The sequence below is a fragment of the Microdochium trichocladiopsis genome (genome assembly GCF_020744255.1).
Source record: "Microdochium trichocladiopsis strain MPI-CAGE-CH-0230 chromosome Unknown B0I36scaffold_10, whole genome shotgun sequence".
In the NCBI taxonomy this organism is placed as follows: Eukaryota; Fungi; Ascomycota; class Sordariomycetes; order Xylariales; family Microdochiaceae; genus Microdochium; species Microdochium trichocladiopsis.
Window position 1 is genome coordinate 1,265,505 of NW_025763553.1, and position 22,897 is coordinate 1,288,401.

At 55.7% G+C, this 22,897-nt stretch overlaps 9 protein-coding genes across 9 annotated transcripts; 4 read left to right on the forward strand and 5 right to left on the reverse strand.

Moving 5' to 3' along the window:
• Positions 1–2: 2 nt before the first annotated feature.
• Positions 3–277, forward strand: B0I36DRAFT_367552 (uncharacterized protein; the record flags this gene model as incomplete). The annotated part of the gene is made up of 2 exons (XM_046159487.1): positions 3–66; positions 129–277. The coding sequence occupies 2 exons, from the start codon at positions 3–5 to the stop codon at positions 275–277; spliced, it is 213 nt and encodes a 70-aa protein (XP_046007310.1).
• Positions 278–1,572: 1,295 nt separating this feature from the next.
• On the forward strand, positions 1,573–2,352 carry B0I36DRAFT_252355 (cytochrome c oxidase polypeptide 5; the record flags this gene model as incomplete). The annotated part of the gene is made up of 3 exons (XM_046150680.1): positions 1,573–1,807; positions 1,995–2,188; positions 2,269–2,352. The coding sequence occupies 3 exons, from the start codon at positions 1,573–1,575 to the stop codon at positions 2,350–2,352; spliced, it is 513 nt and encodes a 170-aa protein (XP_046007311.1).
• An 845-nt stretch (positions 2,353–3,197) lies between these two features.
• On the reverse strand, positions 3,198–5,040 carry B0I36DRAFT_367554 (P-loop containing nucleoside triphosphate hydrolase protein; the record flags this gene model as incomplete). Its single annotated transcript, XM_046159488.1, has 2 exons — positions 3,198–4,338; positions 4,394–5,040. 2 exons carry the CDS (start codon positions 5,038–5,040, stop codon positions 3,198–3,200), a joined length of 1,788 nt encoding a protein of 595 aa, XP_046007312.1.
• A 1,821-nt stretch (positions 5,041–6,861) lies between these two features.
• B0I36DRAFT_367555 (alpha amylase) lies at positions 6,862–9,295 on the forward strand (the record flags this gene model as incomplete). Its single annotated transcript, XM_046159489.1, has 6 exons — positions 6,862–6,934; positions 7,004–7,128; positions 7,184–7,283; positions 7,363–7,475; positions 7,546–8,237; positions 8,290–9,295. 6 exons carry the CDS (start codon positions 6,862–6,864, stop codon positions 9,293–9,295), a joined length of 2,109 nt encoding a protein of 702 aa, XP_046007313.1.
• Positions 9,296–9,570: 275 nt separating this feature from the next.
• On the reverse strand, positions 9,571–11,208 carry B0I36DRAFT_367556 (origin recognition complex subunit 5 C-terminus-domain-containing protein; the record flags this gene model as incomplete). The annotated part of the gene is made up of 1 exon (XM_046159490.1): positions 9,571–11,208. The coding sequence occupies one exon, from the start codon at positions 11,206–11,208 to the stop codon at positions 9,571–9,573; it is 1,638 nt and encodes a 545-aa protein (XP_046007314.1).
• Positions 11,209–11,471: 263 nt separating this feature from the next.
• Positions 11,472–14,482, forward strand: B0I36DRAFT_29174 (uncharacterized protein). The gene is made up of 2 exons (XM_046151757.1): positions 11,472–11,570; positions 11,664–14,482. Exon 2 carries the CDS (start codon positions 11,912–11,914, stop codon positions 14,099–14,101), a length of 2,190 nt encoding a protein of 729 aa, XP_046007315.1. The 5' UTR covers positions 11,472–11,570; positions 11,664–11,911; the 3' UTR covers positions 14,102–14,482.
• A 393-nt stretch (positions 14,483–14,875) lies between these two features.
• On the reverse strand, positions 14,876–16,779 carry B0I36DRAFT_367558 (uncharacterized protein; the record flags this gene model as incomplete). Its single annotated transcript, XM_046159491.1, has 6 exons — positions 14,876–14,974; positions 15,046–15,767; positions 15,840–16,125; positions 16,186–16,233; positions 16,293–16,481; positions 16,702–16,779. The coding sequence occupies 6 exons, from the start codon at positions 16,777–16,779 to the stop codon at positions 14,876–14,878; spliced, it is 1,422 nt and encodes a 473-aa protein (XP_046007316.1).
• A 1,448-nt stretch (positions 16,780–18,227) lies between these two features.
• B0I36DRAFT_424949 (CDP-alcohol phosphatidyltransferase) lies at positions 18,228–20,192 on the reverse strand. Its single transcript, XM_046162303.1, has 3 exons — positions 19,523–20,192; positions 19,086–19,462; positions 18,228–19,029 (listed from the first exon to the last, which is right to left on the reverse strand). The coding sequence occupies exons 1-3, from the start codon at positions 19,734–19,736 to the stop codon at positions 18,652–18,654; spliced, it is 969 nt and encodes a 322-aa protein (XP_046007317.1). The 5' UTR covers positions 19,737–20,192; the 3' UTR covers positions 18,228–18,651.
• A 703-nt stretch (positions 20,193–20,895) lies between these two features.
• Positions 20,896–21,851, reverse strand: B0I36DRAFT_29210 (uncharacterized protein). Its single transcript, XM_046151766.1, has 3 exons — positions 21,392–21,851; positions 21,212–21,322; positions 20,896–21,135 (listed from the first exon to the last, which is right to left on the reverse strand). Exons 1-3 carry the CDS (start codon positions 21,630–21,632, stop codon positions 21,014–21,016), a joined length of 474 nt encoding a protein of 157 aa, XP_046007318.1. The 5' UTR covers positions 21,633–21,851; the 3' UTR covers positions 20,896–21,013.
• Between the last annotated feature and the right edge of the window lie 1,046 nt (positions 21,852–22,897).

Consider the following 22,897-nt stretch of genomic DNA (forward strand, 5'->3'; position numbering starts at 1 on the left):
CCATGAGCTTCTTCGTGAGCCGCGTTCTGCCGGTAGGCTTTGCCATCGGCTTTGGTATCTGGAACGGTTCGTTAGACCTCAAGCACGTGTAGAAAATCTGCGCTGAGCATGTTCTAAACAGATCCCAGGATATTATGCATTCAACCCAGTCCTGAAGGAGCAATTGGAGAAGAAGAACGACCCGGCACTGAGAGGTGGACAATCATCACCAGCAACGGCGCAGCCACCTGACAACACATTACAGCAGCCTACCAGCTCACGATCGAAACCCGCCTAGCATACGAGGCGTTCTGCTTGGCAGCATTTGCTAGCATGTGCTACAGCCCGGTCTGCTTCATGCACAAGCCATATGAACACGAACGTCATGCCAATAATACTGCTTGAGACGCCAAACAGCCGAAACTTCGCCAGCAAAGTTCTGAAGCACGATTGAAGCCATCGAGAGACTAGGGATTGTCAATCTCTCAGCTTGTCAGCCGGGCAAGCATTTTGACATCCTTTCCGCCGTCAGGCTTCGCAGACGAGTATCTCCCGAGATTCAATACGCCATAGTGGTTAGAGGCTTGCGTTTACAAGTATGCGACCATGAGGAGCACCATTATGGACCTTGGTATCCTTTCTTCCACGATCCTGAACCGCGGGTACACTTCGTTGGGGTGCAGGGAAGCCAGGGTCATTGTTGCCGGCAAGGAATCAGCAAACTGCAGCCATTCGAACTAGTGTGGCTCGCGAACGAGAATTGACGCAAATGAACACGCTGGAGAGCACCTTTCTCATTTCTTCAAACATCATTCCGGTTCGACTGGCCGTCTCTGCATCTTGAACATGGTGAGCGGTCAATGGTCCGTGCCCAAGACTACTTGTTCCTTGATCAAGGACCAACTTCAGGCTCTGAGCCCCTCACAATGACAGCCCGAAGAGTTAAAACCAGGTCGTAAGCCAGGGTCTTCATTGAAGATGCGTGAGCGCAGAACTCGTACGACACCCCCATCGTATGATAGGATAGGATCCAACGCCGGCATTGCTTGCATCCACGAGGGACACTGGAATGTTGCAGAAGTGATTGGAAATGCGGCCCTACAAGCACGTCCATTTCCTAAAGAAAGATACCATTACATTAATAACAAACACCAGACACGGTCGTATTGTGTCGTCTCAAAAGTAGACTCAAATCATCCTGTGCCCAAGCTCGCGGCATGGTGACACCACATCGTGCATGGCCAGAAGTGGGTCTGCCCAAAGGTGGGCTGAACTGCGTAATTGCAGCTCAGTGAGTGGTGGGGACCAGCGACGGAAGGCCCTGTCATTGGCAGCAGCTGCTGGCCAGCTCCAGATCACGTGGCCTGTGTGTTCTTGACTCGGAATGCCTCGCCGGGGGAAGGGGAGCTCGGCTCGAACGACGTGCAAAAAAAGGCTCGGCCCAGTATCACGACAGCTCCCAATCGTCATCCGCCAGCCACGCAACCCGCATCCACCACGCTCCGAGACGACTCGCGACCGCCTCAATTGGACCTCTCGCCGCTCATTGGATTCCTCTCCCACAACTGTGTCAGGCACACAACCGCCAAGATGATGCGCACACCGGCCACCTCTCTGCTGCGCGCCTCCGCCAGGGCTGCCTCGAGACAGGCCACCTACGTCCCCCGCGCCGCCGCCTCGACTCACGCCATCTCGAATCCCACACTCGCCAACATTGAGAAGAGATGGGAGGGCATGCCCCCTACCGAGCAGGCCGAGCTCTGGATGGCTCTTCGTGACCGCATGAAGACCAACTGGTCCGAGCTGACCCTCAACGAGAAGAAGGCTGGTATGTTGTGACCAGATGGGGAGTTGGCAAGACGCACGGCTACATTACGACGGCATGGAGTGTGATTCTCAACAGCCCTCTTGCAGATAGCACACTGCCTGCAGTATATGGTCCTGTCGGCACGCCAGGAGTCCTTGAAAAGCTACAGTCTTCGGTCATGAAATGGGCTAACATGATATCTTCGCAGCCTACTGGATTGCCTTTGGTGCTCACGGCCCCCGTGCTGCGGCCCCTGCCGACGAGAACCAGAAGGTCATCATGTACACCGTGATTGGCCTTCTTGCATCCTTTGGCGTCTTCGCCGCCATGCGCGCCTTCGCTGGCCCCGCACCCAGCACCATGCACAAGGAGTACCAGGAGGCTTCGAACGAGTACCTCAAGGTAAGCAACCGCAAGACTCGCACGCCATGCTCTCCTCGCACGGCGACATTGACGGGAATACTTACTGACCATCATTACAGGAGCAACGCGCCGAGCCCCTTACCGGTCTCTCCTCTGCGGACTACAAGGGCACCGGCATGGTCCAATCGCCCCCCAAGCACTAAGCCAGCTATCGTGTCTGTATCATGTAATGCGTCTGCTGTAGTGGACATAATCGTCAATATAGGATGTTTTCACCTCCCCTTTGTTTCCTTTGTCATTAGAAAGAGTTGCATGGGAAGAATTCCTGCATGGCCAGCCTCGGGACAATTACTCGGCCATGCGGTGGCAAGCGGACGGTGGCGGCTCGCCTCCATGTACGAAAACGAAAAAGACAAAAACTTAGAAAGGCTCGCGAGCATGTCAAAAACACGGACAACCTTTTGGCTGATGAGGGGGAGGACGGCTATTGTGCTGCAATGACGTGTTGGCTAGCACTACTGTAACTGAGAAATGCCCGGGGCAATGAATGAGACCATGGCTTGTACATCAGTGCATCTCAAGCCCTACATGCTGTTGTGCCACACACCTCCGTCACTTCCCGCGTACTAAGTCCTGTATGATATGGTGGTGGTCTTGACGGCGGCCAGCACATCCGAACCACTTCAAAAGTCCGTCCCCAAGCCTGGCAACTCTGACCTCGACCTATGCTCTCCAGAAATTCTAGCAGATAGGCTACTTAGACGTCTCTAGGTGTGCATGTATGATAGATCGAATGCGGCTGCATAGTCTGAAAGTATATCAGCCGCCGAAGACGACATGAATATGGTTCAGGAGTCTTCATATACGATGTAACCAGCTATTTTGTGTCCCGCTAGACGCCCAGAGAGACAGACATGTATGTCAGAGCAAATCAGGATCACGATGTATACACAGGAGGAAGATGCGGTTATAATGATGTGCTCCTTCTTAGGGATAGCCGCATATTCACACCGCGCTCGATCTAGTCATTTGTGTCGTGGACGACGTATCAAGCACCACTCTCGCCGGCAGTCTGATACCCGCCATTGCTGTACACTTGCCTTCCGATGCCCGCAGGGTCATCCCCCGGCACGCCGTCCTGGATGTCATCCTCCTCACGGATGCGCCGCTCGACCTCGAAGCGCCCGTCCTTGCCCCAGTACCCGAGTTTCTCCTCGCCCCGCACAGCCTTCTCAGTCACCAGGACGTAGTGCATAGGGGCATCGAACATGGCTTCAGCTAATACACGCTCGACTTCCATCTTGAGGCCTCGCGCGCCAGTCCGTGACTTTTCCGCGCGTTCGGCAATAGCCAGCAGGGATTTGTGCGTAAAGTACAGGCGGGACGGGTATGTCTCGAAGAGGGCCGTATACTGCGCAATCAAGCTATTCCTCGGCTCCGTGAGGATGCGCAGGAGGTCTGTTTTCGAGAGTGGTGACAATGCCACAATGTTGTGGACGCGGCCGATAAGCTCAGGAATAAAACCAAACCCCTGGAGATCCTCCGGTGTCGTCAAGTCGAGAGCCGACAGGCCAGTGGCAGTCGTGGCTCCTTCTGGTCGGTGTGGGAGGTGGGCAAATAGCTCCGGAGCGAGCTCGGGCTGCTTTCCATCCGCAGTTGATCGGCTGCGGACCTCAGCACCAAAGCCTATTGTCGGCTTCGCGACTCGGTTAAGAATCACCTTGTCAAGCCCCACGAAAGCCCCGCACATTACAAAGAGGATATTGCTCGTGTCAATCGTGTACTGGTCGACCTTGCCAGAGGGGGGTGGCGTTGCTTGCGGACCCGACGTCGAGGTGTTACCGCCGGGACCGTTGTAGTTGGTGGTAATGGGACTTGCAGAGCGCGTCGAGGACGCAGAGCGGTTATCTTTAACATTGACCGTAACCTTTGTGCCCTCGACTAGCTTCAGCAGTGCCTGTTGGACTCCCTCGCCGCCGACATCGCGTCCATTCATCGTCTCACGCTTAGCAATCTTGTCGAACTCGTCGAGCACAACAATGCCTTGCTCGCATGCTTTGATGTCGTAGTTTGCCTCGATCAAGAGCCGTTCTATGCACGTTTCTACATCCTGGCCGATATACCCCGCTTGTGTGAAGGAGTTGCAGTCGCATATTGTGAAAGGGACGTTGATCTGCTTGCTCAGGGTCCTGTAGACTCTTAGTTTCCATCATTTCAAGCTGGAACAATAGTTGTGAAACGCACTCTAATATGTAGGTCTTGCCTACGCCGGTCGGCCCAATGAGTAAAAGGTTACTCTTGTCTATCTTGACGGGCGCCGGCCTATTCTCGTCTTCTGGAATGTAAAAGTCGTCTTCCTGCGTCTTCTGCCAGGCTTGGTGCATTGCTTGTATCGAGTCGTTATGACCGGGGAACTCGTCTTGCGGGTAGTCGTCAGCGTCGTACTGATAATGCAGCGAGGTGGGATGGTCGGCACCTTCGACCGGGTGAGGGTCTCTCTGCCGCATGCTCCGATCTCGCGCGATTGCTTGTCTCATGAGCTTCTCATCCCTCTTTCTTTCCATCTCCTCGTTGTATTTGCGGCGTCGCAGGCCTTGGTAATGGTTGAAGATGACGGACGATATGGTCTTCTTTGCCCGGTCTTGGCCAACGACGTATTGGTCCACCCGCTTCTTGAGGTCTCTGGGATAGAATTGTGGGACACCAATGGGGGTCTTGTTGAACATTGGCCCGCGGCCTTCTTCATTGGGGTCATAGCTGCTAGAGAAGCCCGAGTTGAAGTCAGAGGTACGGCGCGCGGCGGCTCGAAGAGCAGAGGCGGCAGAGAGCGCTCGGGGCCGACCAGGCAGTGATCGAGGGCTACCCCGCGAGACTCGAACAGCGGACTTCATGTCGTTGGTTGGGATTGTATGACACGAAATCCTTTTGCTGAGTCGGTTGCTGATGTACCACGGGGGTTGGCACGTACCGCCCAGCGTGTCTGACTAGCAGCACATGGGCGGACGATTGGGATAGTGAGCAGTCGATGCGATCTGCACCCTGGAGTGTGTTGGTGTAGAGGGCCTAGCCGATGGCTGTGTCAGAACAAGGTAGGCTTGTCGCTCAATACACGTCCCTCCTCGAATGAGCTATTGTCGCTGGACGTCCTGTCGTGGTGGCAGTCGCTGTAGTCGTGCCTGAGGTTGAGTCGGGTGTGGTGAGCTACCGTGGCTCCGATCATGGAGCTTGGGTACCCCACCAGGCTGGCGCATGCAGTTTGGGGGACCCAGGCAAGGCCAGGCGCAGGGTGCGGAGTGATGGCCTGCCTGGGGCGGCTTTGCTCCAGATGGGCGGGCGCCTCAAGAAGGCCGTTCCGTCCCATGTGCGACACGCTGTGCGGATAAGTAAGCGTATGCAATGCGGCCAAGTGCCGGTTGCGCGAGTCGGTTGTCCCTTGATCTCTGACACATAATCGTACACGCCAATGATATGCATCCATCCGTGTGAGAGATCGTGATTTCGTCTAGAGGTCTCTCCTTCCGCTTGCGAAGCATTATATCCCCGCACGACATCAAACAGGCCTGGCAAACGTACGTAGACTAGGTCTAGGCATCAAATCCGAAAGAGAGAAGTCAGGAAGCAGAAAGCCCGGAGAATCTCTTTCGTCCGAGTCTTCCTTGCGGGTATTCAACAGGGAAGCGACCACACAGTCCCAACCCATATCAGCGCTGGGGTAATTTCAGAGGTGCCTGTCGAATCGTCGATTGCGACCCTTGGGGCTCTGCTCTGGCTCGTGCGGGGATCGTGGGACGACTGGGGCAATGCTCGCGTGGTGGGGCGCGTCGTCGCTAGCGCTCCCAGCTGAGATGAGCTTGCTGGATTGAGCACCGGCCTGCAACTTGTAAGGTTTGCCTTGTTACCGTCCCGGGTCTCGCCATGCTCAAAGGCCACGGTCTACCGCGTATGTGCCGTGTGCACTTGCATGCTTGACGGCTCGCCTCTGCCCATTGACCCAACAAGAGACAGCCTTCTTGGCAAGCGCGTGGTTATATCAGGCCGTGCCTCGCACCGAGACCTGCAGTGGGTGGTACATACCGGAGCTTCATCCCAGGCGTATGGCCGAGCCGGGGCGGCAGATCCACGATGGCTTCCAGGGTTGGCCTGCAAGCAAATTCCATGGCGTCTGGCTGGAGGAGCCTGGGCTGCCCTCCGGACCAGGCCGGGTCGACAGCTGTGCGATGTTTTCCGCGCGGACAGCGAGAGAAGGGGCGACTGATAAAAAGCCGGCGACACCAGACCTCAAGTGTCAGCCCGCCGGCGTAGGCGATTGGCCGCTGCCGTTGCAACCCCGTTGTCTTAATTGTGCGAGCATTTGGCAGTGCGAGGCACGCAGGCACAGTTGCCCCCCGTAACGTCATTCCATGCAGCTCTCCACTTTAGCTCTGCCACCCACCCTGGTCTCGCCGCGAAACAGCTCTCGACAATGGAGCTTTCCGCCGCCCGCACGGGTTAAGAGTGGGGAGCCTGGATAAGCTCCAGCTTGCCTCGTCCTCACTGTTTCTCATAACCATTCCCACCTTCTCCTCCTCTTGTGTGTGTCTCTCTCTCACACAATTTTCGTGCCTTACTGCTCGCACAGCTTGAATTTTGTGGCCAAACGACATCTGCGAACCAGTACGCCCGTCTTTCGAAGAACCGGACAGTTCTACGTGACCAGCATACGTACCGTGAACATGGCAGCAGTCGCAGCCAAGGCGGCCAACAGTCTGGACGCCGCTCCTGACGGAATCCCCAACGATGGGACCGGTGAGAACGCCCGATCTTCCACACATCCATTCTACAAGGCCAATTGACTGACAGCTATTTGGCTCGCAGGCGTCGTCAAGATTGATCCCTGGCTAGCACCTTTCCAGGACTCGATCAAGCAACGCTACGCCAAGGCACAAGCGTGGATCAAGAAGCTGGATGAAACCGAAGGAGGTGTTGAGAAGTTCTCGAGGGTGAGTACAACCCTTGACTGCAACTCTCCCTGGGCTCTGCTGACCAATTGGGCAGGGAACTGAGATCTATGGATTCAACGTCGACAAAGACAACAACATCATCTACAGAGAATGGGCGCCCAGTGCCATTGATGCTTCCCTCGTTGGAGATTTCAGTGCGTCTACCCCTCTTTCGGGCCCAATGAACCCGCCCAAGCGTGTGCCAGAGGTGTCGACTGACGAGTACATCTGCAGACAACTGGAACAGGGAATCCCATCCAATGAAGCAGAATGAGTTCGGCACATGGGAAATCAAAATCCCTGCTGTCAACGGCCAACCCGCCATTGCGCACAACTCAAAACTCAAGGTGTGTAATGATCATGTTGACACGCACCATGCCAAACACTTGGGGTATATTAACGTCAATCCCAATCCAGATCTCAATGACTTCCCGCGCAGGCGAGCGAATCGACAGGCTGCCGGCATGGATCAAGTACGTGACCCAAGATCTCACGGTGTCCCCAGCCTACGATGCGCGCTTCTGGAATCCTCCTGCGGCGGAGAGGTACACCTTCAAGAACAAGCGCCCCAAGAAGCCTGAGAGTATCCGTGTGTACGAAGCTCACGTGGGCATTTCCTCTCCGGAACTGCGAGTTACTACATTCAAGGAATTCACCAAGGACATGCTGCCGCGGATCAAAAGTCTGGGCTACAACGTCATCCAGCTCATGGCCATCATGGAGCACGCATACTACGCCAGCTTCGGCTACCAGATCAACAACTTTTTCGCTGCGAGCAGTCGTTACGGTACTCCAGAAGACCTCAAGGAGCTGATCGACACCGCTCACGGCCTGGGCTTGGTTGTGCTACTCGATGTGGTACACAGCCACGCCTCCAAGAACACGCTAGATGGCCTCAACATGTTTGATGGCTCAGACCACTGCTACTTCCATGAAGGCGCCAAGGGCAGACATGAGCTGTGGGATAGCAGGCTGTTCAACTACGGCAGCCACGAGGTCATGCGTTTCCTGCTCAGCAATCTGAGATTTTGGATGGATGAGTACCAGTTCGACGGCTTCCGATTCGACGGCGTCACAAGCATGCTGTACACACACCACGGCATTGGAACGTGAGTCTCCCTGCTGGCCCTCAATAATTGTCTTCGTTCTAATTTATGATAGGGGCTTCTCTGGTGGCTACCACGAGTACTTTGGTCCGGCTGTCGATGACGAAGCGGTTGTCTACCTAATGATCGCCAACGAGATGATCCACGAGCTCTACCCAGAGTCCATCACCATCGCCGAGGACGTCTCTGGCATGCCCGCGCTCTGCCTCCCCCTTTCCCTGGGTGGTGTCGGCTTCGATTATCGCCTGGCCATGGCGGTTCCCGATATGTGGATCAAGATCCTCAAGGAGAAGAAGGATGATGAGTGGGACATGGCCGGCATCTGCTGGACCCTCACAAACCGACGCCACGGCGAGAAGACCATTGCCTACGCGGAAAGTCACGACCAAGCTCTGGTCGGAGACAAGACGCTGTTCATGCACCTAGTTGACGCGGAGTTGTACACCAACATGTCGGTGCTGAGCCCGTTGACACCAGTCATCTCCCGCGGCATCGCGCTCCACAAGATGATACGTCTTCTGACGCACGGCCTGGGTGGTGAAGGCTGGCTCAACTTTGAGGGCAACGAGTTCGGCCACCCGGAGTGGCTTGACTTCCCCCGTGAGGGCAACCAGAACAGCTTCTGGTATGCTCGCCGCCAACTTAACCTTACCGAGGACGAGCTGCTGCGCTACAAGGATCTGAACGAGTTCGACCGCCAGATGAACTTGACCGAGGAGAAGTATGGCTGGCTGCACGCGCCACAAGCTTACATTAGCCTCAAGAACGAAACGGACAAGGTCATTGTTTTTGAGAGGGCCGGTCTTGTCTTCATCTTCAACTTCCACCCCACCGAGAGCTTCTCGGACTACCGCATCGGCATCGAGCAGTCGGGCACATACAAGATTGTCCTCAACAGTGACGCGAAGGAGGTGGGCGGCTTCGGCAACATCGACTCGGCCACCCGCTTCTTCACAACTCCAATGGAGTGGAATGGCAGGAAGAACTGGACGCACATTTACATTCCCAGCCGCACTGCCATGGTGCTCGCCCTGGAGTCGCCCATCTCGCAGCATTCGTAGGGTCAATGTCTTCTTCCCATGACCACCACCTGTGTTATCCAAGCGAGTTGTTTCATTTTTACTTCATTGTATGAGAGCCGGGCAGAAGCGAAGGCCCTCCCAAAAAATTGCTATAGATTTCGAGGTGAAACGTCACGGCGAGCCAGTATTCGCCCTCTAGTCGATAATAATTCCAGCCTTCTTGATGCGGACAACATGCGCCCTGAGCTTCACGTGAAAGGGTATCAATTGTGTATTTTGCCGCCTCTTCTTGCATGCCGTGAACCGGTTATTCCCTACTCAACAAGCCACTCCTCGACCTCTACGCCCATGCTCCTGCCAATGCCCCTTATGAGCTCCCACCCAACGTTGACCCTCCATCGCCCGCCGCGGTCCATGTCGCCCGTGCCAGATGCCATGCCGCCAACACGCACGAGCAACCTCAGACTTGCCAGCGTTGCGATTGCCATACCCACATCACCATCCACACTCATGTTCAGTTTCCCGTCGTCGTCTGCGCCGCCGCCGCCACCACCACCACTACCCAGAGAAACCCATTCCCCTCTCGTGGCAAGATAAATCGCCATCATGCGCTCCATGACGAACACGCCCGGGCCGAGCAGCTTTCTCGCAATCTTGCGGTGCTTGGGCTTCGGCCCTCTCCTCAGGGCGCCGGGGACGCTGATGCCGCCGCCGCGTCTCCGCTTGCCGTTGTGCCAGGTGCTGAACAGCGTCGAGTCGTGCCGCGGAGCATTGTGGCTGGCGAGATAGGCCGCCATGAGGAGCAGCCTGGCTGTCGGTGGGAGGAGAGCAGCCAGGTCGTTGGCACGAGCTCGGGGGTTCGCTTTTGATATTGTCTCTTTTGTGCTTGTGCTTGTGGTCGCCCTCGTCGTTATCGTCGTTGTCGTCGTTGTCGTGGTTATAGGTATTGTCGTAGATGTCGATGATGATGATAGTGTTTTTGAGGCCGATGTCGTTGACAATGCTGTGCCGTCCGTGCCGTTTGCGACCCTTGTGGCAACAACAAGCTTCGGCTCCAGCACGCTCTCGTCCTGGAAGTAAACCCTCGCCGCGATGAGGAGCTTGCTGAACTCCTTGGCTTTATGCGTGCCCGCGGCTACGGGGGCCGTGAAGCGAGGCCACAGCGCGGCACAAGCCTGCTGGAAGCTCGGCAGGGTGCGCGACGCCGAGCGGACCAGCGAGTCGTGGACCGCGCCCGTGAATCGCGTCCACAGGTCGCTGGTCTCCTGCTGCGTTGTATTGGGCAAGGGCGGAGGCGGCTGCAGGCTCAGGATCGCGGCATAGTCGGTCTTTGTGTACGGCGGGAAGTAGAGATGTGCGACGGCGGAGGTGCGCAGGAGTGCTGGGGCCGGCGCCGTGAGGATGAAGACGGTCGTTAGGCTGGGAATGATCTCGGATAGGCGAGCCAGGCCGGGCAGGAGCAGTGGGGGGGCATCGCGCTGGCGATCTATGGCGTCGAAGACGAGGACGAAGCGCCGTGGAGGGGTCGGCGTCTGTGTCGATAATGTTTGTTGCGGTGTCAATGGTGTGTTGAAGTGGCTGAGCAGCTTGCTGAGCTCGACGGTCAGGGCGGCCAGCGTCTCGCAGCTACCGAGCCTGCTGTCCCAGGCCAGAGCATCGGCAATGATGCTAATGGTGCGTTCATAGAGGTGCCGCGCGGTGACGCATTCGGTGGCCTTGACGACTGCATATCGAAGCTCTACGGAAGGGTCATCTCGCATGGCCGCCAGCAGGGCTGAGGTGACGGCCGTCTTGCCGGTGGCTTCGGTGCCATGGACGATGAGGTTGCGACAAGGAGCGGCCTGGGGGTACAGGAGTGTCGCCAGCGACCTGATCTGGGCGGCTCTGCAGGGAAAGCTGTCGGAGAGCGTCGCCAGGATCTCGTCGGGCAGCTGGAAGAGATTGGCCGTCATCGTGAGAGCTGCCGGGCTGGGCTGACGTTGGGATTGACGATGTCGCACAGATGGCTACAGTAAGTACCCAAGTAGCTTGTGATTGACGCGTCCTGGGCATAAATTGGAGAAGGGGGACGCGACCGTTGGGGTAAGCTACCCGGCATTCTGCTTATATCCGTAGGTACCTTGGTACTTGAAAAGTACAGGACTTAGGTAATCCACGGCCTGGCAGGCAGGCAGGCAGGCAGGCACATGTCGCTAATGCAACGGTTGCGGGACTAAGCAAGCATCCCTCAGGCTCAGGGATGACGACGTTGATTGCAGCCAGGCCTGGAGCCAGTATAGTGCGGCGTGGGGACTCTGCCCTATCATCTCAAAGTGTGAGCTTAACCCCCCTGGACAGGACAGCCGCCGTCCCGGAAGCCGAGCTTGGTAAGGGCTGACGGGTACTGCATGCCGTTGCCTGCTTCAAGCACAACGACGGCCCCCGTCTGGAAGGATGTCATCGATCCTACGAAGAGCCTCCTGAGCTGTCCCCATTCTCCTTCTTCGTCCTGAGTCGTTGTTTTGTAGCTCGACTTTGACTTCAGCCGCAACAACTCGAAAGTCGGCCCACATATACGTGCCGGCTCCGAATCGTGCCTCGTGTGCCGCGGTCTCACTGTGCTGCTCCGGAACTAGCCCCGCTCCCTCGTGGTCGACTTTGAGATCAGCCACCAGGATGAACAACGGGATGGATCTGCTCAACGCCCACGATGGCGGCGTCGACGTCGACTTCAGTAAGCTCAGCACCGCCGACGTCGACTTCACCCTGTTCGACGACTCGGCCATGCTCGATGCTGACCAGCTGCTCCTTTTCGAGCCCAGCATCGAGGCCGACGATGCTGTTCCTTCCATCCCCAGGCCGTATCACGCCAAACGCCCGCACAAGAAGTCGCGCGCCGGCTGCACAAACTGCAAGCGCCGCAAGGTCAAGTGCTCAGAGACGAGGCCGGCATGCCAGGCCTGCGTTCTGCGCAAGGACACGTGCGTCTATCCCAAGCCTCCACCAAATGTCACGCCTCCGACCACGTCTCTGCGCGGCAGCTCGTCTCCAGGGACCCCACAGAGCAAGGCTCTTGCCCTCTCGCCATCACACAGCAATCGAGGGGACCGGTCCCCGTCGGTCGTCAACATCGACCCGGCCGAGATCATCACCAAAGAGCCCCTCTTCCGGCCCCCCGGAATGAACGACATGACCGAGATGAAACTGCTCTGGTTCTACACCACAGAGACCTTTTCGTCGTTCTCTGTCGAGACCCGCCGCTCTCGCCTCATCGACGATGCCCTCCGGGTCAAGGTTGTGGAACACGCCTTCCAGTCCCCTTTCTTGATGCAGTGCCTGCTGGGACTATCAGCATTGCAGCTCCGAAGTCTGGGGCAGCCGATGACGGCTAAGAAAGCGGCAGAGTACTCGTCAAAGGCATTCGAAGGGTACCGCAGTGCCATACAGAACGCCGAGCCTGGCGACTATCCGGCTCTGCTAGCCGCCTCCCTGCTCATGTGCGCCCTGAGCACCGAAATGTTCCGCGAGCAAGAAAAGAAGCGACTCTGTGTCATCGACTGGATGACTGTGTGGCGAGGCATTGGCTTGATCGTGGACCTGATCACGCCCAAGTCCATCCACGAGTCGGGGCTTGCAGTTCTCTTCTATCGCCCACCGATAGACCTGGAGAAGACCTTCCGCTTTATACCCAACAACCTGTTGTTCATGGTGTCATCGATCACGCCGGACGACGCCGACTACCCGCATCAACAAGTCTATTACGATGCACTGAAGTACCTTGGCTCGTTATATATGGAACTCCAGCACGGCTTCAGCCCGATTCTCGACTTGCGAGTCATCACCTTCTTCACTTTCATTCCTAGGTTGTTCTTGCCCTTGGCTCGGGAGGAACGCCCGCGGGCCCTGATCATCCTGGCACATTACCTGATCTTCACCAAACTCAACACAAACGTCTGGTGGATGCAGGGCCTCGCCGACCGCGAAATTGAGGAAATATGCCACATAGTGGGCGATGAGCGGTCGCACCTGACGGCCGTGCCCAGGAAAGTCCAGCTGGCCACGGACAAGGTCGAGATTGCGCGCATCATCATTGACAACCACAACTGGAATCCGACCGAGCAGGACTTCGTCAACCGGCTGAACAGGGACCCACGCACGGCGACGCTGGCGCTGATCAACGATGAGGGCAAGAAGGTTCGGATCGAGGGCAACGCGTGGGTGTTGACCACCGACTCCGAGGCCGTTGCAGAGGCCCTCAAGTCTTCGCCGGACAAGCTCAAGCCGTGTTTCCCGAGCCACGAGCGTCTCAGTGATGGGCTAGTCACCGAGCTGCCAGCGCAGACCCCACCTTCTCCGACACCGCAGTTTTTGCAGGAAACAGCGTCAGCGTCGTCTCTCGTTGACAACTCTCTGCCTATTGAGGTAGTAACTCCCTACAACAGCCGCTTCGCCGACGAAGCCAGCACCCCAGCATGTGTGGAAGGTGGGGACCTTTCATCCTATAAGCCTGGCCTGGCTGCCTATACGAATAGCAACAACAATAGCCCTGGCGTCGGCAGCAGTCCAGAAAGGGAGGATGGTATACTCGCAGCAACAGCGTCATCTACACTCCACGCTTATAGTGCCAGCCCAGCAGGATCCGCCATCACACCGGGGTCGTCATTACACTCGCCTGCCTCTGCCTCGTACACGACGCCCAGTTTACCGCTGAGTGATAATCAAAACAACGGCGACATTGACAGGGGCACAGCAGAAGAGAAATGGGCGCTGATGGGCAAGCTTGACGGCCGCAGCCGGGACCTTGGCGAATTCGTGCGGCTCGCGAACAGCGAGGATGACTTGCTCAGCAAGCAGCTCAACATATGATGTGAAGGGTGCGTGGATCCTGTGTAGTCTTGGGGGCGGCTTTTTCCCAACCCATCATTGCGGACGTTGTGCGCAGTAGACGTCCAGCGAGCATGCGTGTCAGCGATTTATAAGATTGTTTGTTCTGGGTTTGGGATATGGCGCAATTTGGTGTCATTGCTTGCATACCTGCTTTTTTTCTGTGATGCCGCCCTCTCTCCCAGCTCGCCTTGATTCGCGGACCAGATCAGGCAGGATTCCTTTCACAGGGACGTACAGCTATCCTGAGTCTGGACATTCATATATACCCCCCTCTCTTGCCCTTCACCCTCCTTCCGTCACTTATATATAGCTACGAGCATGTATGGGTTTGGTTGTCAGGATGAGAATATCGAATGGATGATGACCCCTGCTGCACTTTGACGGCATCGGACAACCCGGTTTTGCTTCCCAATATTCGCTCGAGGAGCAGTCACGTTTTCAAGAGAATTGTACGCTAGTCATGACTTGCAACAAAAGTCGCAGACGAGTCATTGCAGCTTCTTGTGAAGTTCCACACGACTCATTGCCCTGCAAAAAACAACGTAGCAGAATGGCTCAGAATCGTTGCATATGTATTGCTAGAGGAGAAGAAAGGCAAACGCGTAAAGCTACATGATCGCTAATCACAAGCTCTCCGTATGAGCTCGCCATGTTGTTCTTCTATTGCTACATCTTATTTTTGCACAGCCTAAGCCCTGCAATGCTCAAAATCCCACAGACGCCTACGGGCATCATGATTCATGGCCCAACAATTCACTCTCGGGGAAACTTGTACTTTGTGCCAGGCGGGTGCTCCTCGGCGCGGAACTTGCAAAACGGATGGACACAGACATTATTTACCACACTCGGGCACTGGTAGATGTATGTTAACTCCATGTAGGCTTAACTGCAGAAGAATGAAACCAGGCGCAGCAATGACTTACATGGTGACCGTAAATACAGTTGTCCACATCACACTCCTGACCGCTTGTGCATGGATTGAGCCGCGCCAGGAACGCAATTGCATTGAGCTCCTCCTTGTTCGGTTTGTAGTTGTGCTCAAAGCAGCAGTCATCACCCTTAGTGCAGGGACCACGGAGATAGTGATTGTTACACAACTTGCTGCTCTCTTTCCTCTTCTTCACCGTGTCGAGGACGCTCTGGTTAAGCGGTATTGGAGCATCCAACCCACGCGGACCGGGATTCCAGTTCGGCTGCGGCGGTGTCTTATTCGCGCTCACAGAGCGAGCCGGCGCCGCGGTCTTCAGCGGGATTGGCAACGTGATAACAGGCGGCGGTGTGGCTTTTCGTGTTATGGTCGCCCAGGTCATTGGTGCAGAGGTGGCCGCCGCCGGTATTGACGCGGGCGCGGCCGGGACCGACTCTGGCGTGGAGACTGCCGCCGAGGAGCTAGATGTATTTGACCGGGGAGGAGGTGGTTTGTCGGCTGGCGCGTCAGCACGGAAGATCCTGTCGAATGCTATGATGTTGACGCCCGTGGACCTGATCTTTTGATGTGTTGGTTGGCCTTCGAGGACCGTGACGCGTTTATTGAGTTCCTCCTCGGCTACCACGCCCTCGATGAAAGGCGTGAAGCCACGATCATGTGATACACCAAGCAAAATCTGCTTACAATCCGAGTCTTTTAGGTGCCACGAAGCAGAGTCTAGAGATACAAGCCGTGTGAGCGCATGCCAGAAAGAGCGTCAAAATGTCGGCCACATGGAGCGTAGCATACCGGTCAACTTCAAGCGAACTTGATCGCCATGGTCACCAACGTCAATAAAGTCGAACGATGTTTCTGCTTGAGAAAACCCGAGCATGAACTCGCGAACACACCCGGCACTGCTGGCGGAGCCACAGCTTCGAAGCAGCCGACTAAGTCCTACGGCATCGACATATATCTTGGTAATGACTTTGATCTCGCCTGTTGTGTCATTGCACTGCGCGGCAATAACATTTCGTAGGTCTATCGCGGCCTGAGCGCCACCCTCGCGACCTAGTTTAACATAATCCTCTTTGAACTATGGATGTCGTTAGTGCCTTCCCAACATCCTGCCTCTCAGTTTCCATAAATGACTTACAAGCAACCCATTACCATCGAGCAGAAGGACAACATAGGGTTTCCGGCCCTGGTAGTTTCATGTCAACTCGGCGCAACAAAGTACATATGGGAAGCAGGTCTCAATACCTGGGATTCACCCTCGTCCTGGGAAACAAAACCAGCACGGGCCTCCGCAGTAATAAGGCGTTGTTGTAAGTCACGGCGGGAGTTTGTTGCATCCTCCAGGTCAAATTTTGCCTCTTGAAGTTGCCGACGCAGGTCTGCATTTTCTTGCTGGAGCTTCTTTTCAACCTGATCGGCATAGATCATAAGATCCTGATTGGGATTAAAAGTCAGCAATGACCATGGGCAGTCAAATGTAAGTGACCATGCCGGATTGCTGTCGCTCCCAAAGTGGGGGCTGCCCATGGGGCGTCGGACTGTGGAGTGAGCAGCCAGAAGTGGATCGTCGGGGCTATCCTGGAGTACAGTACCACCATGCATGCATGGACAGGGGAGTCGAGGGTACGTCACGGGGACAGTGAGACACACTTACTTTGACAAACTGGTGGTGCTGGCTTATCTCGAGCTCAAACTGCTGATATCGTGGAAGGAAGTCCATTATGCCGCTCATAGTTGCGGGTGTGGGCAAGCTCGACAGCCTCGCCAGTGGTGTATGAAGTGTAAAGTATGTCTGCCACGGAATGGTTGTGTTCTGACCAGAGCCCAAGCCTGCTTGTGTACGGTTCTATGATGTTCGTGTCTGGGACTCGAGAAGCGACTTCTCAAGCACAAGAAGTGCAGACTGGTTTATATGGTGACCGCAACCGCCGCCGTGTCATTGAAGCAGGGAACGTTTGCCAGGGGCCACCAAGGTCAATATTCCGCCTGCTCGCACCTCCCGCAATGGAAGGAGCTTTGCGTGAAGGCCGGGGACAATTATCGATCTGTCTTTGCGTCGGCTGATCAACAGCTGGTTCGTAGGTGGTGCCGCGGCGTATCAGGCTGGTTGCTGCTGGAGCGGTGCTTTGTGAAGTGCTTGTGAGGAAGCGTACGAAACGGTCCGGAGTAATGATTGTCAACAAGTCGGGTGGCAGTTGCGAGACAGTCGACGTCAAAGGGGAGGGTGAGGTGCAAGCAAGGGCCAGAGAGGCGGCGGCGGCGGCCTCAATAGCAAGCTGTTTGTCGGCGAGATCGGAGGGTGCCCAGGGTCCTGCGCCACGGGTCTCTGAGTGGCGTGTCTTGCTTCTTGTCCGGCCGCGTCGTTGCCCGAGTTGGGGCTTGCAGAGGCGGGTTTGTCGTCTTGTCTCGTCTTGTCGCCGTGCCAGTCGGATCAAGGCAGGGATTGAGTGCTCGCGCCGGCAGCCGCTTTGATCGTGGGTGACCGAACGAGGTGAGTGATGGTCTGAAGCCAGAACCAGGGCCTGGGCCTGGGAAAATTAAACTGGGGATTGGCTGGCCTGCCGTGCGCTTAACAGTTGAGTCGGGTGGTTTGCGCGCGCGTTCGCGCTAAGTGTGTCAAACGCGTGCAAGTGCACCTGCCCTGCATCCGCAGCAGCTTGCTGGTGGGACCCTGGAGGGCGGCTGTGACGTCGCCTCAGGCAGGCCCTGTCAACAGTGAGTGTCAAGCTCCAGCAAGCACCGTAAGCAAGCACCGGCTTTTTTCAGTCTTCTACGACTCCTTTTATCGGCCTCTGTCTCTGTCTTCATCTTTGACAGACTCCAAGGTCCGTTATAATCTTGGTCAACTGAGGGGTTTCAGGAACAGCTAACAGCCAACCAACAACCAGCAACTGCTTTCCGTCAACCGAATTGTGTTGGCCAGTCGATTTCAGCCTCGCAGGATTCCGAAACCTGCAGGCGGGTCGCGCCCCGCCCCCAGAGCAGCTTTCCCGTCCATCTGAAGTCGCCGCTTTTGTTAGCTTGCGTGTGCCAACAACAGGTAGCCGCCCACCAATCCGCGGGCCCGGCGGCAACGACTCAATCTCTCGCTCCCCCTCGTCACCTCTGCATCTGCCCTCCAAGTCCGCAATCACTGTGGCCCAGCCATCCTTAGCTGGAAGCACCCGGCCGTTGGCCAAGCAATCTCAGCGGCGTGTCAGTCGTGGTCATCACCAGGATTGCCATTGCTCGGTTGACTGAGATGCCCCATGTTTCACCTTGAGGGAGATGCATGCCTGTAAATCATCAATTGAAACACCCTGTACGCCAAGACGCCGTTGCGACAATGTCTACAAATTAGCACCCTTCCCATGCGATTCTTTGATCCATCCCACGAGACTTCTCCTTCTATGCTCGCCATGGTGTGAGATCGCCAGCCGCATGGTTGCGAGCAACAAGCCTGTACAAAACCCTAAACAGGAGCTCCTGATAGAATGATCGTGCAAGGCCAAGCCACACTTGCCATCAGCTCTGCTCGATCTCTGCAATCTGTAGCACCATCTCCCGCTTTCCCTTGCCTCGCCATGATTCGTGGGGGCTAGCCATGTTCATAGCATGTACAAGTCTACTCCGTCTTCCGCGCCGCCGCCCTTCTCGCCTTGATATCTCCTTCGGCTAGCCACTTGCTTGCTTTGACGAGCTGGACAATATTGAGGAATTGCTTGACAGCCATGACGGGGAAGCTGATGCCAGCCAGGATCCACGGGATCTGAGAATCCATCTTGTTGATGCGGGCCATTTCGAGAGCTGCCGCACTGTATGGGTTGACAAATAGTTGACGGAGCGTCGAGCTGTTAACTTCTGCCCCGGACTGAATGGCCGCGGCCTTGGCGTCTCCGACGCTGCTGAGCAGCTGCGGCGAAAGCAAAGGCGACGAGAAGGACAGGAGATACAGCGCGATGAAGAACAGCTCGTTCAGAGCACAACAAACAAACAAGACAGTCTAAAAACAGATATTTAGCTCTAGAATCCAAAAAAGACATTGCTGCCTTTACATACCTTGTTTGTGTAGTAGAGGTTGAGAAGCCAGCTCCTTGACTTATCCACGTTCTTGTGGCTAGTTTCAGAGCCTCCCATCGCCAGGGTTGCGTACATGTGCATGTAGTGACTGGCAAAGTCGAGCGAGATGAGTGACTGGAAGACGATCGCCCACCGTGGGAAGGCAGAGGATAAGAAGACGAGCAAGCAGGATGTTGTGCAACGGTCTGTCACCATGTCCAACACGGCACCGAATTTGGTCGACTGGTTATAGTATCGCGCGGCGTAGCCATCGAGGGCGTCGAGTAGGCACGAGACGCTGTACAGCATGGAGCAAGTGCGTGGGTGCAGCGGCATGTAGTACAAGGAAGCGATTGCGAGGACAATGCGGACGTAGCCTGGAGAGTGGTTGTGGTTAGCAGCAGCTTCTCGTACATGAAGGAGCAATGACGACATGCCTATGATGTTGGGCCAGAACAGGAAGATGTTCTCTCGGGGCTCTGATCGCGCGAGCACCGCAGATGCGTTATCAGACGTTGCCGCGATACCGTTGCTGTTTTCTTTGGTGGTAGGCGAGCTTTCCGCCGTGGGCGTGTCATCTATGATGCTTGTTTCTCCTGCGTCGGTCGCCGCGGCCATCGCCGCTTGGCGTCTTGTTTGTCTTGTCGACATTGGAAGCGACAGATTCTAGGATCTCGTCCTCTAGCGACAGGGGATGCGAGGGAGACAGAGACGGGACAGCCGGAGGCCGGAGACTGGCTGCCGTGGAGCTGGTTGTCGGAAGCTTTGGCTCGAGGGGCGCTCGAAAGTGCGCAGGTTGGGAGACCAGATGCTGCTACGACGGTCGGCCTGCTGCTTTGATGGTGCCTAACTGCGAGCGGCGTGACCGTGAGGGGCTTGGATCGCGGAAGCGGGATGTCAGACAGAGATAACGAGGGTGCTTGGTCGCGGAGGTGTTCAGGGGTCTGCCTGGCAGCGCAGCCTCGTTATCGCCTGCTTCTGGAAGGAACCTGGCGAGCTGGGACTTGGGGAGCTGAGCTCCTGCTGGAGCAGGCAAACTTGACACGTGCAAGAGCCCAGCTCCGTCGACTGCGAGTGGGGCCCTGCAGCTTCCCACTTCGGGGGAAACCGTGGCGTACTTGCCATATTATGGTATTAGCTATTAGCTGTCACCACTTTACAGCCCGTTTTCCGAGGCCCACATCTAATTCCACAACTCGCCCCCACCTCACAACTACATACAACGAGAGGGCCTTCATGATAACGAAGCTGAGCGTCATAACATCATAACATCATGCCAATAACTCTTCGTGCAGCGAATGGGGTGTCAGCTTTGGAAAGGTGATGGTTGTCATCTTTGACGACCCTGCTGAGGATCTCGGATTCCCAACTCGGCCAAGACATGCACCTTCATCGACACCATCAGACGGATACTTGTGGCTCCTCCCAGTCTCTCAGGTCCATCTCGTCGCTGCCACGGTCGCCTTGTGCCCTGCTGTCCACCTTGGTTTGGTAAGGCGACAGCGAAAACAACGAGAACTCACGGGCTTTCTTCTCGGGCCTTCGATTCACATCCATAGGAGTTCCGCCTATCGTGTAGAGACACACGGCTTCATTCTGCTTCGGACCAGCACTGTGCGAGCCTTCAAGATTGGTCCCTTCTGGGGTCTCGCGAGGATTCGTGTCTTGTATCACCGCGCTGTCCACGCAGAAAGTGCGCGCTTTGCGCCATAGCAATTTCCACAATGGGAGACAGACTGGAATCCCGACACAAACCAAGGTAGTAGTTGCCTCGATATGTGACCATATGATGACGGCGATCGGAACATCTCGGCGGTCACGGATAGCAAAAACGATGGCGGAGTAGAGGCGAAGCACTCCTGCAATCGCCGCCCTGTAGCAGAGCTCGGCCGTCAGCGGCTGGTCGAAATGTCACATGTTGCCGACACTTACAAGATACCCAAGCCAAAACTGAAAGCGAGCAGAACTTTTTCCCTCCGCGGGTTAGGGAGCTTCCAGATAAATATCCATGCCAGCCCAACGTACACCATGTCGGCCAGGATGGTGGAGACTGTAATGGTATCTAGGTCAGCCACTCGCAACAGACCATCATCGGACGTGGTTGCTGCGTTTCGGAGAGGACTCACCAGCTAGTGCCGCAGTGACAGGCGTCGAATCGATACAGGTCGCGTTTTTGATCCGATCGTCCCACATTAATGCCACTGGGGTGCAGGAAGCCCAGGTGAGGATCGTCGAAACTGTGATCACCACAACGAGTATTGCTTAGTTACTGGACCAATACCCTGGGGGGGCATTCTTTGGATTACCGAGCGATAAGATGGCCATGATGATGATTACAGTCCATAGTGAAACCTTGTGCCATGGTTTGGCAACCAAGCGCAGCAGGAACAACCCAACAGGCGCTTTCGAAGTGCCAGTCGCTAGCATGGCTACCGATTGTGCGACAACTCGCCAGAATGTCATCTCTGCCTTCTCAGCGAGGCCGAGATTATCTCTTCCGAAGCTATGTAAGCATGCGATTGTAATGAGGACCACAAATATGACCATGAGAATCTAGGCCGAGCATGAGCACCGTCATCAGCTGCAGAAATAAAGTTTCCGAAACAGGCACCCACATACACACCGTCGATATGATGAACAATGTGTCATCAACCCCATAGGAAGCAACACAGACAACCCGGGTATAAGTGCGAAGCCCAAGAAAGACCAGGAGAACGGCCGTCGTTCCCCACAACACCGAAACGCAGAAGGGTCCCTGTCCACCTAAGTTCGACATCTTGGGCTTGCAAAGCGTCGTGCAACTCTTGCCCCGAGCACCATACTGCACAAACTATCAGGAGCCGTCGTGCATGTTCAGTAGGCTTGAGCTTCGCCTACCACAAATAGGCAAACATTTGCGAGAAAACATGTCAGGAAGACCCTCCGCAGCAATTTGCTCGGCTCGCCAACCGCCGATATGAACCAGGTAGTGGTGGCTACCCTTCGATTTGTGAAAATCGCCCAAAATAGGAGAGGGAGGCATGAGTCTCGAAGACCAATCGCCGCATCAAAGCCAGAATAATGACATCAGGAAGTGGTTTTGTAGCAAACATCGTGACCCTTGGCGGAGCTCTAGAGAACCACGTGAGCGAAAAGCTTGGCTGTGCCAACAGGTGTCCCCTTGGTTCATGCTTGCAGTAATTAGGACGATCGTGCATTTGCAGCAGTTTGGATGATTTCGGCACAGCCTCGGGTCAAGATTCTGGGTGACAGGTGGTACTTAGGTAGGCACCTACAAGCATGAAGAAGCTGATATCAGCACTACGCGCTACTCTATGACAGGCGAAGTTGCTATAATTCCGCAACACCTTCAGCCTCCGCCTGCAAGCAAAATAATCTCAGGTGACACGTCATTTTACATTGGAGTCGTTGTGTTGCCAGCTGAGCGACTGCATCCAGTAAAGACCAACGCCACAGGTAGATCATTGAAAGGCAGGGGACATCGCAGGGTTCGCAGAGGAGGGCAAACACATGAAATTTGGCCCTGATAAGCAAATCTTGAGATGCCATCGACCACACCATCAGCTTTGATAAGAGATTTCCCAGATAGAATCCGCATCAATTTTACAATGCAAGTCAGTGTCACTCCCACGGACCACCATTATCCCCCCCTCCCCCAGGACCCTTGTGTGCATGTGATAGCAAATAAGGTGCAAAGGCCCAGCCGTTGGGTGTTCGAGTCTTCGTCGCTCTCTTCACCATCTTGCAGCCTGTTCGCAGTACCATAAATGACACGAGAAAAAACATTCGCAGTGGCTAGTGGGCAATTCCCT

Coding starts and splice junctions, on each gene's coding strand:
- B0I36DRAFT_29210 (XM_046151766.1), bottom strand. CDS start 21,632: ATGGTCATATTTGTGGTCCTCATTACAATCGCATGCTTACATAGCTTC. Junction 21,323..21,391: donor CATGGCCATCTTATCGCTCG/GTAATCCAAAGA, acceptor TGGTGATCACAG/TTTCGACGATCCTCACCTGG. Junction 21,136..21,211: donor TGTCACTGCGGCACTAGCTG/GTGAGTCCTCTC, acceptor ATACCATTACAG/TCTCCACCATCCTGGCCGAC.
- B0I36DRAFT_424949 (XM_046162303.1), bottom strand. CDS start 19,736: ATGTCGACAAGACAAACAAGACGCCAAGCGGCGATGGCCGCGGCGACC. Junction 19,463..19,522: donor GTTCTGGCCCAACATCATAG/GCATGTCGTCAT, acceptor ACCACTCTCCAG/GCTACGTCCGCATTGTCCTC. Junction 19,030..19,085: donor ACCTCTACTACACAAACAAG/GTATGTAAAGGC, acceptor ATCTGTTTTTAG/ACTGTCTTGTTTGTTTGTTG.
- B0I36DRAFT_29174 (XM_046151757.1), top strand. CDS start 11,912: ATGAACAACGGGATGGATCTGCTCAACGCCCACGATGGCGGCGTCGAC.